This window comes from Aphis gossypii, unplaced genomic scaffold (genome assembly GCF_020184175.1).
Source record: "Aphis gossypii isolate Hap1 unplaced genomic scaffold, ASM2018417v2 Contig00007, whole genome shotgun sequence".
NCBI classification, from domain to species: Eukaryota; Metazoa; Arthropoda; class Insecta; order Hemiptera; family Aphididae; genus Aphis; species Aphis gossypii.
In genome coordinates this window covers 467,335-484,502 of record NW_026082986.1, presented here as the reverse complement: position 1 = coordinate 484,502, position 17,168 = coordinate 467,335, and the positions used below count along the sequence as shown (strand labels likewise).

The 17,168-nt window shown below is 26.3% G+C and overlaps 1 protein-coding gene across 1 annotated transcript; it reads right to left on the bottom strand.

Moving 5' to 3' along the window:
* Positions 1–8,698: 8,698 nt before the first annotated feature.
* LOC114131625 (uncharacterized) lies at positions 8,699–9,819 on the bottom strand. Its single transcript, XM_027996887.2, has 2 exons — positions 9,104–9,819; positions 8,699–9,041 (listed from the first exon to the last, which is right to left on the bottom strand). The coding sequence occupies exons 1-2, from the start codon at positions 9,817–9,819 to the stop codon at positions 8,699–8,701; spliced, it is 1,059 nt and encodes a 352-aa protein (XP_027852688.2).
* Positions 9,820–17,168: the final 7,349 nt, after the last annotated feature.

The window sequence follows — 17,168 nt, the reverse complement described above, 5'->3', positions numbered from 1 at the left end:
TTCCAACACCTTGATAAAAAAATGAATCGAAGCTAAATAAGTATATCATCATTACAATTGTTGATTGAAAGCTTAATATAATTATTAATTATAGTATCATTCAGCCAAACTTCTATCATAAATACTCTCAAGAAATCAATAGGTAGTATAGGTTAATATTTATAATCAATGTTTAAAATCAAGAATTGGCAAAACTGGCATAACAGATCCTCGCAATAGTTATACGCGTGTACCTATATAATGATGTATGAGGTATTACAAATTTTAATTAATTTTATTTAACTATTTACTGTTTTCATTAATTTTTATTATTTTTCAAAGATTTGAATATTTATAAAACATGTAAAAGTATTTTATTAAAAATTCAAATGTTTAAATACATTTATAACGCATCTAATGTTTTCTATTTAAATTTTACTTCATGATTATTATTATTAAAATTTAAAAAGAGTTTGTAATAATAGTTTTATATGTTTTTCACATAATATATGTATTTGTGTTCAAATATTTTTCAATAAAAATGTATTAATAATTAAAATTTAAAGTTGGTACTGATACTAATACTCGATTTTAATGATATTGAAATTTGTTGGAATTAATTTCAAATAATTATTTAATTAATACATGAGTTCTCTTTATGACTTTATATGATGACTTTTCAGTTATAGTTATGTTACTAAAAACATAAAATATTTACTTCAAAGTCTATTACGTTAATTCCATACCAAATTATATACGAGTACATGGATATCAATAAATAGTGCCTTGAGAATTACGATATAGGGCATGCCGGTCGCGGGTATCAGCAACCAACTAGTGTTATGCTAATAATATTACGATCAATAAAACGTTGGTTAAGCGGTTAGCAAGGAGGAAAATGAAAATACACTTGTTGATTATTCCAATCGAAATAGTTGAACTCTGGTGACATTGATAAGAATTAATGAAATGTAGGTTTATGGTAGTATATTTAAATTTATGAATTTATCATATATTATCATAATTCATAATAACATTTTTAATAAAAAATGTATACTGTAGTCGTAGTACTGTGTAAAATTATAATAAAATAACATTCAGTAATTCGGAGGGAATTAAAAACCATTAACTTTAAATATAATATTATATTGGACGCCAAATGACGTCAAACGCGTTAAAAAGTCATTAAATTAGCGTCACTACGCAGCCAACTTGTTAATAAAACGAGTTTTTGATACCCTCACTTGATTTTATATTACATGGATCAAATCATGTGACTATATTGATTGATTATAAAAAAAAAAAAAACACAAACGCATAATACTATAATATTATGTATATTGTACTACTTACAAGTTTATAACCAATAATAATTGGAATGGGTTTTATCTTCTAAATAATTTTACATAATATTTAATATTTATCATATACAATTATTAACAAACATCATACATTAGATAAATAGGAAAATAGCTAATTAAATCAAATTGTTGTGTAAATCATTTTATATAGCATACAGTTAATAATTTATATATTATTTGTATTATCCATTTTTCCTTTTTTGAATAATAAATTTTACCAAATATTGTTTCAATATCAATGCCATTGAATAAAAAATAAAAAAAACCGATAGGTCGATAGATCAATTATGGCATGGAATGTAAAGCCAACCACAGGGATTAGGTAAGTCATACAATATTTATATAACATTGGTAAAATACATATCATAGTATGTACCTATAATAATTGTATTTTTCAAACTACATTTATATGAAATTTATCATAATCATATTCCAATAAATAAAAACCGAATAATATGCAAAATTCTTAGTTGCATAAATACATATATAAAATTTAAAGTTTTATATTACTATAAATAGTATAATACCTATGAGATTTTAATTTGATTATAACATAAAAGTCCCAATCATGATATCAAACATAATTAAAAAATATTTTCAATATATCCAATTGCATTGGCAAAAAATTATCATAATTTATAAATTTAGAGCCCGGATTTATAAGCACTAAAAAGTATCAAAATATTCCATATAATATACAATAAAAATCATTAATATATGCAACAAATATGCATTTACAAAATTTATATTTAAAAATTCAAAGTTGTATTAAGTATGAACAAATATAAGATAATAAAATATAATAAAATATAGGTAAATGTATAAATAAATACATAAATATTACTATTTAATAATAAAATGAAATATACAACTCAAAATTTGTTTTTATTCATTATTGTTTAAATTAATTATGAAATGATATTCAAGTTTTTCTTCGGTAAAACTATGCCATAATCTATAATATCTGTTAATAAATGCTTATATATCAAAAACGATTGTTCACAATCAACTGAAATTATTGGGACAAATTTAGAATAGCTTAAAATGATATTGGGTCTTGATAGTTATTAATTACTATAACTATATAACTATATTATAAAATTAAATGTATTACATCGATAACGACGATATAACGATTAGATTACAGCAGATGAAATATTTCTTTTAATATGATGGAATTACCTTAACTGTTTCTAATTTATGTATAATATTTTACATTTAGTACGTATTTAAAATTAAGATGGCTAAAACTGTGTCGCTAGTAGCCTAGTTCCGCGTCCTATCGATCAAAATTTTTTGCGACAGCGCATTCATTGAAATATGCATCAAATATGCATTTACTGTAAAATATGCAAAAATATGTAAAATAAAATTTTAGCTTACTGCTATTCCAATTAGTATGATTTGTGAAGATTAACAAAAATATAAAAAGTGAAAACGAATAAAATATGCAAAAACATAAGTACAATAAAGTAATTAGGTATTTAATTTAATTATCCGTTTACTCAAAATATTGAATGCAAATTCCTTAAACAGTAATACGAACTACGTCAGAACTCTATTCAAATACTACACGCATGTAAATGATTAATAAAAAAATATATGTATACACGCACACATGCCCAGTTAATATTTATAATATCGTATAGCAGAGGTGGCTAAACTTTTTTTGGTCACAATATACTAAAATATACTTCACCTTTGAGGATCGACTTCCATAGAAAGTTTTCTTTTATTATTGAATAACTATAATTATTATTAAGAAACATATAGGGCGTATGGCCCTAAAATAAATTCTAACATGATCGACTTTGAAATTATCTGCGATCGACTGTTTGGCCACCCCTGTCGTATAGGTACACATTATTCATATAGGTACATCGATACATGTAGGTAAATCCAAAATATCATGTCTGTAAAACAGTAAAACACATAGGTAGGGTTGAGGACTTCTAGTTTTTTAAAATTGTTTTTGAAAGATCGTAGAAAAATTCTAGTGATCAACAAATGTGTTTCATAACACAAGAGATCTGCAAATTTAAAATTGTATTTTGTATATTTTTGCATATTTTGTTATTATTGCATATAAATGCATATTTGGGTACATAAGAAAAATTAAGAATATATTTGGCAATTTTCGAAATAAGTTGTTAAATTAGCTTAGACAAAAAAGAACAAATAATAGTAAATTTTCCATTTAAAAATAATATTTTTATTATCGGTTAGGTAATTTACTATCTGACCGATAAAACCGAAATGCGTATAAGAAGTGAGCTTTAATTGTCCGTCTTCGCCATATTTTGTCCTTGTTTTATCATTGGCACTGTATGAAATATTTTTATTGCGTAATAATTTCGTCTATTTCAAACTTTTTTTTTCATTTTTAAATATGACAAAAGAAAAACAATCATCGGCTTTTCGTTTAAAAAGTTACGAGTCGGAATTTAGTATTTATCAATATAAATATTATAATTAAACAAAATAATTAAATAAAATAATTTTTCTTAGAGCATATTTTAAGCACATATTTCTTCATTTTTAAGTGCATAAGTGCATGTATATTTTTAAATTTTTAAGTACTAGAAGTCCTCAACCCTAATTATAACGCTTATGAGTTTATATATTTTGTTTGCGTTAGAACTCCCCTATTATGGGTATCATTATTTTCGTTTAGAAATTTAAGAATTATGTAACCGATTACCACTTATGTTTAATGTGAAGACTTATCAAATCCCAAATCAGCGGACTTAATACGTTGTTGGCTTATTATATATTTTTATAATATAGAGGCGTGGTACGAGAAATGTAGGGTGGCGACTACGGTCGGCACGAGAAGACGGCGCCAGTTATTGTTTTTTTTTTCTATTCATGTCGGCTGTATTGTGAGGGTTGGTAGAGTGAGACAAAATATGCTTCGCCTATAACACATTATAAAGACGTAGATTGGAAGGGTATGGGGGAAGGAATGTTCCTCATTTATTATCTGTGTAATATTTAAATTACAATAAACGATGCCGCAAGCATTATTGTGAAAACAGTATGCAATCCTCATTCCTTGTTTAACAGTGTAACATAAAGAAAAAAATAACACGAAGAAAAAATTTAAAAAGTTTATAATGTGGGTGTGAAACGTGATGGATACCAAACTTGTATAGTCTTAGTCCGCATGCTGGTTAATAATCCAAGCCTATATTCATAGGTACATTTAATTAATATTGAATTTATAATATATAATATACCCATACGACTATACCTATGCGGGTTTTTTCTTTTTCGAGTACATAGTTTTATAGTTATTTTTTGTTATAGATTTTTTATAGTTTTTTCTTTTTCTATATCTATCCGATCGATCGACTAATATTGAAAATCAAATGTAGAATCCCTTTATATATTTCTTTGTCTGCACACTTTCTTTTCATTTCCACTACCACGGCATATATACATGTACTTGCGTGTGTGTGTGTTCGTGTGTGTATGTGAACCATTGTATTTACCGACCAGCGTTGGCAACTGCTGCTCATATTCATGCAGGAGAAAAAATAACTGCGTACACATGGTAGTGAGTATACAGTGGCGCAGCTATAGGATTTTCTGAAAGGGGGTGTTAATTATAAACATTAAATATTATATATAATACGTATAAACTAAAACTTTTATTTTAATTAATTAATATGTATACATATAATTTTATATTTCATATTGTATTTACGATTTACTTATGTTCCTATTTTATTTGATATATAATAATGTATAATTGTAATATAATATATGTAATAATAATGTAATAGCCACTGAGTGGGTATAGTATGTTACAGGGGTCGGAAAAATGTGGTTCCTTAACATGAAATCTGTGACTCTTTGAAAAATACATTAATATCAAGACTATGGTCTGTTATTTTTATCTTAACTAATAATAACTGAACTATAGTGTGAATCATTGAATAAAATACTGTGTTGAACAAAATCATTGTTGGATATGATTTATTCCCCATAGTACAGCGGTTCTCAACCTTTTAGTATCCACGTACCACCTACACAGTTTGAAAATTTTTACGTACCTGACCATATTTTTGCTTTTTTTTTGGTTATTAATAATGTATACATATATGTTTTTTATAAAGGGGATTTTCTTCGCGTACCACCTATGAGCTTGCCACGTACCACAGGTTGAGAACCGCTGCCGTAGTACGTTTAAATTAAATGCCTAAAATAAGTTAAAAATATAACTATTACATTAAAAACATTAAAAACATTTTACAATTTTATTTACATTTTAAAAACTTTGCAAAGCTTTGGGTTCAATTCATCACCTGAAGACATTTTTGAACTGCAGGGTTGCAGTTTGAGATTTTCATAATTTTATTTATTCATACATAAATGTATCCTCATTAATCTTGAGCATGACATTCTACACATAGAGCAATAATCAAATGATAAAGTACATTCAATGCAGGCAATGGCATGGCCGCAAGGGACAATAGCTATTTCGATTTCTTACTTATAGCAAATTTTGCATAACATATTATCTAGCAATAAATTAGGGGCTAGCTTTTGAAAAAGATGCTCCTCGATTTTATCAGATAATATTTTAGATTCTGAACGGAGTATCGATTTTACAATGATGTATGTTTTTTTTTTTTTTTGTTTGTTTTTTTGTTGTGTCTGTGTACAGCATAATTAGTCGAAATAATGCTTCAATTTCAAACTTCGGGGGTGATTTCCGATGGAAAAGTGAATATCCTTGGTGCATTATAGGGGTAAAAAGTAAACATTATCCAATAGTTTTCAAAAAAAATCAAGAAAAATCAAAAAAAAATGACGGAAAAACGGGAATTATTACGCAAAACCAGTTTTCGATTTTTTTATCTGGTTGTAATTCAAAAACTAATCACTGTAAATACTTGAAATTTTCACCAAATGTTTATGTTAGTGTTATCTATATACAGTTAAATTTCCAAAACTTTTTGACTTTTTTTGAGTTATTTATAGACCACTGAAATTTTCGATTTATGTGCGAATTTGTTTTTGAAGTGTTGGTAAAAAAATTTTGGATGACCAAAAAAACTTGAAAATTTAATACAAGGTTCTTTATAAGTTGTTCTTATTGTAGCTAAAAAAAAATTAAAAATCGTTACTCACAATTTTTTTTTATAAGCGTTTATAGTTCAAATTTTTACGAAATCTGTCGAAAATGCGAAAATTTGCAAGTAATTTTGAAGTTGAAAAATCATAAAATGTTTTTGTGTTAATAACTAAGAATTGAAAATACAACACTAAGTTTTCCAAAAGTTTTCCTTCAAGTATCCATAGAGAAAACTCGAAGCATCATTATAAGAAAAATTTTAAGTGCGTTTGAATTTTAAATTTTTACGAAATCGCGTAACGATAACGATTTATCCTCAAACGATTTTAAATATTTGTTATTATTCAAAAAGTATAAGTCGTAGATACTTGAAAATTTTACCAGCTATTTAGATTGGCATTTTCTTTACATGATTTAATTTCAAAATATTTTGAGTTTTTTTGAGCTATTTATTGATAGTTGAAATTTTCAATTTTTCTGAAAATTTTTTTTTGAAGTGTCGATTAAATGTTTTTGGCCCAATCAAAATACTTGAAAATTTTATACAAAGTTTTTCATATGTTATTCTTATAGTGATTAAAAAATTATAAGAATACATAGGCACAATTTTTTTTTATTAGCATTTGAAGTTCAAATTTTGACAAAAATTCGTCAAAATTATGAATATTTGCAAATTATTTTGTAGGTATAATTCATAAAAATGTTTGTATAGGTAGCTAAGAGTTGAAAATTTTATACAAGATTTTTCATAAGTTTAGCTTACAATAATTATAAAAGAACTTAAATTTTGGTGTATTCAGGCTATTAAAACATAAACCACCTTTTTCACCAACCACTGGAAATTATATCCTAGGCTGACAAATCATCTTCGTTCAGAATCGTTTTTCGTATACAATGATACCTATCATTGCATTCAAATTTAACCTACCCTAGTCCGAGGTCCACCCCACCACCTAATGTAGGGGAGACTGGGTACAATTGTAACAATTTTCATAAAATTATTTATTTCAAACAGGTTTCAAACGTTTTTGGTCTGACAACACTTTTAATGGGTTAAGTAACATGTTGACTTTATAAATATATGAATAATTAGTTTCAAATGTCACTAGTTGTTGAATAAAAAAGAGTTAAAAAAAAAAAAAAAATGGTACAATGTACCCATACTGGGGACAATAGTAACAGCATCAGGGACAAATGTAACGCATGTTTATGAATTTATTATATCATTCTATAATTGTTCAATTCTTTTCAAGAAATCAAATAATAAAAATAAACAAAAAAAAAACAAATTATGAACAATGCTTATAAAATTAAATAGTATGCCTTTACCTTTTTAAAATTAATAAAATTCATATAAATTGTAATAAATATTAATATTATATCATATCAAAATGAGTAGATAAATTGTGAAGTATTTTACAATATACAAACTTGGTTAAATTATTTAAATCTTTTTAACAAATAAAATAAAAAAAATGCATATAGGTAATCATAAACATAAAAACAAAATCATACACTATATAAATAACAGTATACTTTTAACCTTTTTAACAAATTAATAACATTTTCATAAATTATGAACACATAGCTTTATTATAATAAAAAAAACCAAATTATACATTATATAAAATATAACAGTTTACTAATAACCTTTTTAACAATTAATAAATCATGTAAATTGTATATTAATAACAAAATTAGAAACAAAATAAATACATATCAGTCAGTGCCATAAAATAAAACCATTAAAAAAATATCACTATTATTATAATCTACCTATCAGCCTCACAGTTATCACAAATATAGTAAGCTGTATAGTTTTGTGGAGTACAAGCTTAATTATGAGACCATAATTTACACCTCATGCATTGGATCCATGGTTCTCCACTCTTACTGTCAGAATATAATTCAGAACAAATTGTACAAATGTCATCATCACTATCAATAACTAAAGTCTTATTTTTATTTTTTTGTTTTTTAATTGCTGTGGCTTTTACCTTTTTACTTTTTTTGTCAGTATTGAATAGTTTCCTTTTAATATTTTCATTTTTCTTCTTTGCTTTATTTTCTAGTTCATTTTTTTCAGGTGTATCAGTTAATATTGCTGTTTTGCCTTTTTTCCTACCACCTTTTTTTACTATTTTTTGATGTATTTGTACTTTGGGATTAGGTCTAACTATTTCAGGAGAAATCTCATTAGATAAACGTTGTTCTGCTACTTCTACATTGATACTATGTGTTTGTGTCATAGTATTGATACTAGGTATCTCTGTATTTATACTTTGTGTTTATTATTGTTTTCTGTGGTATGTAACATTATATCCGTCACAACTGCTGGTGCAAATTCATCTATACTAAATGCATTTCTGTTAAAAGGCCACACACCAGATACAGCAAATCCACTGGTTATGTTCCTAGGTGTAGCTGCATTTAAAATAGCATTAGTAGTTACAGCAGGCAAATCATAAATGGTAAACCGTTTCCCTGGATTACTTTTTAGCCATGAATCTATTTCTTGATTAATACATTTTTTAAAAGGCCCAAATACAGACCTGTCCAATGGCTGCAATTTGTGCGAACAGTGTGGTGGAAAGGATAACAAAACAATACCATTTGCTCTACAAAAATCAATGACTGGCAAGTACAAATGTGACTCATGATTATCCAATAAAATGAGTACTTTTTTTCAATTGTAGGTCGCACATGATTTGTGAAATGTGTGATAAATTTCAAAAATTCTTCTCTCTGCATCCATCCAGATTTATTTGAGGTCCCTATACAACCTGGAGGTCCTCCTCTAATAAAATGATCCTTAAAATTAACCCTAGGAAAAATAAACATTGGTGGAATGGCATTTCCAACCTCACTAACAGCCAAACACATGGTAACCAAAGTTCCACGTTCCGCAGACGTTATGGCACCAATTTGTTTTTTACCTTTCTGTGCTACTATTTTATATGGATTTTGTACCGTGGTTATACCAGTCTCATCTAGATTAAAAATCTGAAATGCCTCGAATTTATGTTTAGTAAGCACTGATTCATATTTGTCCATAAAAATGTTTACATTAATCTGATTAAAGTTCATACCTCTTGATAAACTAGTTGCCTCTGGCTGACGAATAGACAAGGTAGGATTACGCTTAAGAAAACTAACAAACCAATCAATACCAGCAAATTCGTTCTCAGTCCAGTAAGCTGGCATTTTCAAATTCATTTTTTTAGCAAATTCAAATGCTAGTTTTCTGACATATTTAGTGCTTAAGCCGAAATACATATCAGCACAGTTTTTTAAATAAATAGCCAATCTTGTTTCTTGGTCTACATTAAATATTCTAGTGTGTGGTCTATAACCACATTTTGTAGGAGAACCACCAAACTCAGTAGCTCTTACCATTTTTATGTAACGGTTCAAACTAACTTGACATATACCTAGGTTTCCCGCAACTGATCTCTCAGATTTTCCTTCATTAATGCACATATCTGCAGCTCTTCTCATTAAATCTGGGCCATTTCCTCGGTTTGAGGTCCTTTCTCGTGTTCTCGGTATACCTGTGTTATAAATAAGTAGGTACACTAATGAAGTTTCAAATCAAATTAAATGTTACAAATGTCCCCAGATCAACTGTTACATTTGTACCCATTCAATTTTTTTGAATTGTATCAAATATTTAAAGAAAATACTTACTAGACAGAGTTCTTCATCAACATTCAACACTAATTTGAAGAGAAGAAGATTCTCTTATCACGTAACGTACAAAAATAAAAATAATGATAAAACTTAGTCATTGGTTAACAAAATAAAATGTTTGTTTTTTTTTTACTTTTCGTTGTCATAATCACTTTTTGTTATTTTGCTTGTAAAATAAATATGATATCAGCAGTTTGGTTAGGAGATAATAATCATTACGCAATGGGACAACTGTCGTATTTATTTGACGTTTTTGTATTAGTTGTGGAGCAAATTATAGCTAGTGTTACAATTGTCCCGTGTTACAATCGTAGTAATCGTACCCAATCTCCCTACAGCAGAACGGTACCCACTTGCCCGCTTTTGGTAATTTTTATCTCCTTAAAATGCCTATATAAAAAAAAAAAAAAAAAATAATATATATATTAAACATTATGATGCATAAGTCGTGGCATCTGGTATAATTAATAATACAAACTAGGGGAAATCAAAAAGTATGTTGCATTTGGCCATTTATCTGTATTGGTAAGTAGAATTTTTATATACATTTTGGTGAAAATACTGTTTAAGTGGTGCTAATAACACTACTATTAGTGATAATTAACACAGTTGAAAAGATAATCAGTTAATAGTTGACCACCATGGCTACTACTGCAATTAGGTTGTTAAATTCGCATAGTGATCCGATTTGTATGGTTAAAAAATTGTAAACCAGTACAAATTGACAGAGAGTTGTGTGATTTATTTACATATTATTATATACAATTAATTCATGGTTTTTAACCATGAGGGCTGCATCAAAATCTACCGCGGGTTGGACACCCCTGTTCTAAACCTAAATTCAAATTATACAGTTAGATAAGCCAATACTACCAATTCCAATTTTAAATCCTCTATACTGTTTATGTTCAACAATCCAAGTAGTTCCAACTAATCTACAGATTTAAAACGCCTCACGTTTTATCTCGTCAACCGGCAACACAGCATAGTATAACTATTTATTATTAACAAAATAAAATCATTTAGAATTTAAAAATTGGAATTAATGTTGTAGTAATATAATATAGGAATAAAATATAAAAAAAAAATAATAAAATAAATTATAAATTATACTTGTTAGAATTAAAATAACGAAAAAATAATTGATATAAATTAAAAGATGCATTTCTTATTAAATGGTTTTATTTATTCAACGAAACATACTTTTTTGTTGATTGTATACTGATTTTAGATATAAGAGTGAGTGTATTTTTCTTAGCAGCAATAAACTTGAACAATTTCTAAAAATAAAATACAAGTCAAATTTCAAATATTGTTTCTAATGTAGTAGAATTATTAAATTACCAGTTGATTGGATTTTATTGTATTGCTTTCCACGGCATTCACCCTGTCACAAAAGCTTTTGCCTTTCTTTAAAAACAAATGATTACAAGTTTTCGACATTTCGGCATGTACTACCCATGGTTTAAAGTCTCCATTACATTGAATGATAGTTACTAAACACCACAATAGAAACAAGTCAAACTATCAGTATAACCATTGCCTAAAAACGTAATAAAATATTAAGGCGGGCATTAAAGGCAACCATTGTTTCATAAAATAAAGGATTTATGAATAGCACAACACCCTCAGCATGTAACTTATCTTCAATCGTTTTTACTCCTAAACTGGTTAAGCTAAAGGGACCAGAAGGATTGTTAAAATGTCCTAAAATATGATTAAATTATATAATTATTCCAAGCAATCTGCAAAAGTTAGAAATAATCATTTTTTATCTCCAAAATAATTTTGCATAATATTTAATATTTATAATATATGGTTTTTAACAAATACCATATCGTAGATAAATAGGCAAATAGCTAATTATACCAAATTGTTGAATAAATTATTTTGTACTGCATAGGTACAATTAATAATTAATATATTATTTGTAGTATTAATTTTTTCTTTTTTGAATAATAAAGTGTACCAATTATTGCTTCAATATCAATGTTATTTAATAAAAACTAAAAAAAACCTGATAGGTCGATAAATCATCTGTGGCAGGGAATGCAAAGCCAACCTCATAACACAACATTGGTAAAATACATTACATAACATGTGCCTATAGTAATTTTATTTTTTATACTAAATTTATATGAAATTTATCATATTCATAATCCAATAAATAAAAACCGTATAATATGCAAAATACATAGTTGCATAGGTACCTACATACATACAAAATTTAAAGTTTTATATTATTATAAACTTATAAATATTTTAATATGAGGTTTTAATTTAATTATAACATAAAAGTTCCAATAATGATATCAAACATAATTAGAAACTATTTTAAATATATCCATTTGCATTGGCAAAAAATTATCATGATTTGTAATATATTTGAATATTATAAAATAAGTGAGCCATCAAGATATGTTTGGTAAACTAAATTACTATTTTGTTATATTTATTACACTACTACATGTGACCAATGTCTTAACAAATTACTTAAAAATTATTTTTAAGTATTCATATTATACTCATTGTACTTAAATTAGTTAAAAAAAAGCATTTGTATGAATAACCTTGAAAAATATAACTGCAAGTCCATAAAAAGTTATAATAATATTACCTATACATTAATATTAAACATGATTGACCAATTTAACTTGCAGAATTTTGGTTCATACAGGAGGTATAACACTATTTCAATTCAATAACTAATCATTATTAAGGTATTTACTATTTTGTTGTATTTATTACAATATTAAATGCGACCAATGTTCAAAAAAATTAGTAGAACATAATGATATGGCTTCATATAGGCTTCAAAGCTCAAAATGGTGGCTTTTTATTAACAACCTTATAAAATATAGACTATTTATAAGAATCCTTATCATAAATTTTATTAAAATTTAAACTTCAATGTTTAAAAATAAAAGTTGTGTCCATAGTTAACAAAGTTTATGTAATCGTAAAAAATAGATACAATAGTGAATAGATAGATATAATATACTAAAATTCAATTAAAATACTAAAATGAAATTATAAAACATGTATTATTTAAGTGCACAACATTGATGTTGTACTTTAAAATAAAACTAAAAAACTAAGTTGTATAAAATGATTTATTAATGCATTGAATACACTTAACTAAAAAAATATAATTTTCAGCAATTTTAAAATTATATTACATTATTTTTTTATACATTGTATCATCTTACTCTAAGGATGTACCCATATTATGTTGTACTTAAAAAGAAAACCAAAAAAATCAGTTATATAAAATGATTTATTAATGCATAAATACATCTATAAAAAAAAATATATTTTAAGCAACTTTAAAATTATATTACATTATTTTTTTTATATATGTGGCACCCCCCCTCCAAAAAAAAAAAAAAAATAATAGTACAATGTACCTAAAACTTATAAGAAAAAGAAGTGTGTAAAAGTAGACATTTTCTGCACGTATAGGGTACTCATCTATTTTTCTAAAATACTGCTGATATATCTTCATTACAGCAAGTTTTGCAAAGCATTGGATTTAATTTATTACTAGAAGACATTTTGGAACTGCACGGTTGCAGCTTGTGGTCTTCATATTTTTTTTTATCCATAGATAAATATATTCTTATTAATTTTGAGAATGGATGTCTATATACAGCACAATGTTTGATTGTTAACGCACATTTTATGCAGGCAACTGCATGACCGCAATTAACAAAAATTACTTTAATTTCTTCCTTAAAGCAAATCTTGCATCCCATACAATCCAGAGGCTAAAATATATTTTTTTTCGTATTACACACTGTATATTAACTTGGAGTTACTGTGGGGGGCTATGCCCCCCACACCCCCCAAAAGAGTTTTTTTAATCTATACACATAAGCATAAGGTAGTAAATTTTTATTTTTTTTTTTTTTTTACCTACAAAATACAAACTACATTACAATAAAATATTATCAAACTTGAAAACACTATCTATGATCCATTCATTATATAAAATTATGGATAATGTTCATTTACAAACTGTGAATAATATAGTATGTAAGTACCTAATCTAACTATTAGTCTTCTTTTTATTATTGTTTGTATATATTTAATTAAGTTATACAATATCAATGATGGTATCATTGCTTGTGATATATCATGAATAAAGATATCTATAGACAGTTTTAAATAATGAATAGTTTACAATATGTTATTATACATTAAATTCTTATCTATCTATTTACCAACAATAATTCTTCAATTATTGAAGAATAAACTGTAAAAAAGTTACTAATTATTACAGGTCATTGCTCATTACACACTTTTTAATTTCGTATTACACACTTAGCATTTCGTACTACACACAATTTTAGTCCCTGATACAATCTGGCATAGAATTAGTATTTAGCTTTTGAGAAAGATGCTGCTTATTTTTACCAATTAAAGATAAAGGTAAATGTAACCTATTTATTAGTCTATATATATATATATATATATAAAAAAAAAAAAAAATTAGTGCTAAAAAAAAATGTATAACTACTAGTTATACTGATTCAATAAAACATACTTTTTCGAGGTTTGTGGTTCCATTGTAGTTTCAAGAATGTACTACTTTCCCGTTCAGCAATTAAGTTCAATAACTCCTTCAAATAAAGTATAAGTTAAATTTTTAATATTGTTTCTAGAAAGAACCATACACATTTAAAATCTCTGAAAATATGAATAAATTATATTATTATTTAAAACAATCTGCAAAAATAAATTATAATCAATTTTATCGGACCCAAATCTATTTAAAACGTAGAAAAAAATAGAATGTTCTTAAAATTATTATTAAAATTAAAATCGGAAAAAGTTTGTAACGACAATTTTATAATATAACTCGTACATAAACTATACTTACATAATAATATGTTAATATGTTTTTCACAAATATTTGTGTTCAAATAATTTTCAAATAAAATAATGAACATTGGTACTGATTCTAATATCTAGTTTAAAATAATATTGAAATTTGTTGAAAACTATTTAAATAATCATTTATTTAAACTTTAATTATCTCACTAAACACACATAGTAATTACCCCAAAATCTATTACTTTGCTTTCATAGATACCAATTATAAAAAATATTAAATTTATTTTACATTTACTTCTTTTTCCACGAACATAAGAACATAGTGGAGAGTAACGCATATGTTCAGTTGTTGGAACAACATCTAGTTGCCATGAATCAATATATTATAACAGGCATTTAAAAAATTTTACCTGATGTCCAGTGCCTGTATAAAAAAAACCATAAACTATAAGGCTAGGAATAGTAAAGATGATTAACACTTGGCATGGACGTAGTCACGGGGGGATTTGGATGATGGATACCCCATGTACAACTCTATTATTATTAGCTACAATAATTTTTAGGAATTATATACCTACAAAATCATTTTCAAATATTCATGATTTTGACGAATTTTCGTCAATATTTGAAATTTAAATGTTGTTTATAATTTTATCGTTTAATAGATTATACACATTTAATGTATATGAAAACTATTATTGGAAATAAATAATAATTTGCTATACAGAGTGTAAATTAATTTATGAAATTAAATTTGTTTTCATATTTTAAATCGCCAAAAATTGAAAATACCTTATAGACGTTTTTAATTTTTTTTAAGCGTATTTAGCGTATTTTATGTTGGATAATAAATTGTATTTTTTTCTTAACACTTTCGTCTACCGCTAAAATAATATTTTAAGTACATTATAAGTTATTAGATGTCTTCGCAAGCTAATGATGATCATATTACCAGTTACTAGTACGAAAACAAGTCGTGTCCGAATGGAACAAAAGAACTGTCCACGTGCCTTAAAAATAACTCATAACACGTTTACACTTTTACAGGTGATTCGACGAAAATAATTCGTCAGCCTTCCTTTCTTTTTTAAAAAAAATCTCTTGTCGAAATGTAAACAAATTGACAACCCATTAAGAAAACTATGTATACGAATAATATTTTGATAAAATGCATATTATAGGACGTGTGAGTTCTTTTCTTGTACGTAAATTCATTTGATTTTTTCTTTACGTAGTGCCAGTATGCCGTTGTAATAGAGGGCGGTCATCGTTTCCGCCAAGTATCATTTCCACCAAAACGAAAAGGTTCGATTTTCGTTTTCGCCAAATATATTTATACTTAAATTATTGTGATGGCGTTTGATAACCCCTTGTTTATCTGCAGTTCTATCGATTATCGATATATATCGAGATTCGGGATAAATCATCATTTTATATTGAAGATTTATAAGAGATAATTGATTTTACGTTCAATAATTCCCACGCATTATAAATAACTATAAATTGAACTTTATAATATTATAAGTTATAATCTAGGTATATCATGCGTAGTTAGTGTCTGTGTTATCCGAATTGAAGTTCTTTGATCGAATATGTCAGTACTGTGACAATATAGCAGTGTGAATTGTGAATAGAATAATATACGTATTTTTTACGTAATTTTTCGTACAAATCGGTCCAAACAAATATTTCACGGTATCGCTGTTTCGTCAAAACTTGTACTGCAATTATTTATGTCGATGATGAAAATGTTTTAATCAGTAAAACAGGTAGGTATGTTAAAAATTGTATTTATTTTAAAGTTACTTTTTCTTCAATGTTTCAAAACGTATTAGGTACCTACGTATTTATTTTTTTATACTGTAGAACACAAATGCAATGGTCCATGTTCAAATATTGATAGGCAAAAAGTAACGAGTGCTTGTAATCGAAAAGCAATAGACGATATTAATGAAAAGCCTCAAAAAATAATTTTGAATGAAATTAAATCGAATAACAGTGTATCAAATTTTACAGTCAACGATGTTTCAGCTATTCGTCAATCTATATATCGAGCACGAAAGCGTTCATTTCCAATTAATCCTACGTCATTAAATGAGATACATTCTGTATTAGATAATACTGACACATCTACTTCAAATGGCGAAGAATTTTTATTAATTAACGACCAAAACACAAATATTATTATATTTTTTTGTGAAACAAATTTAATTTTTTTA

Excerpts from the sequence above, each read along its gene's own strand:
- LOC114131625 (XM_027996887.2), bottom strand. The coding sequence starts at position 9,819 with ATGGTAAGAGCTACTGAGTTTGGTGGTTCTCCTACAAAATGTGGTTAT. Across the intron at positions 9,042-9,103 it reads CGACCTACAATTGAAAAAAA|AGCAAATGGTATTGTTTTGT; the intron begins GTACTCATTTTA and ends TGATTTTTGTAG.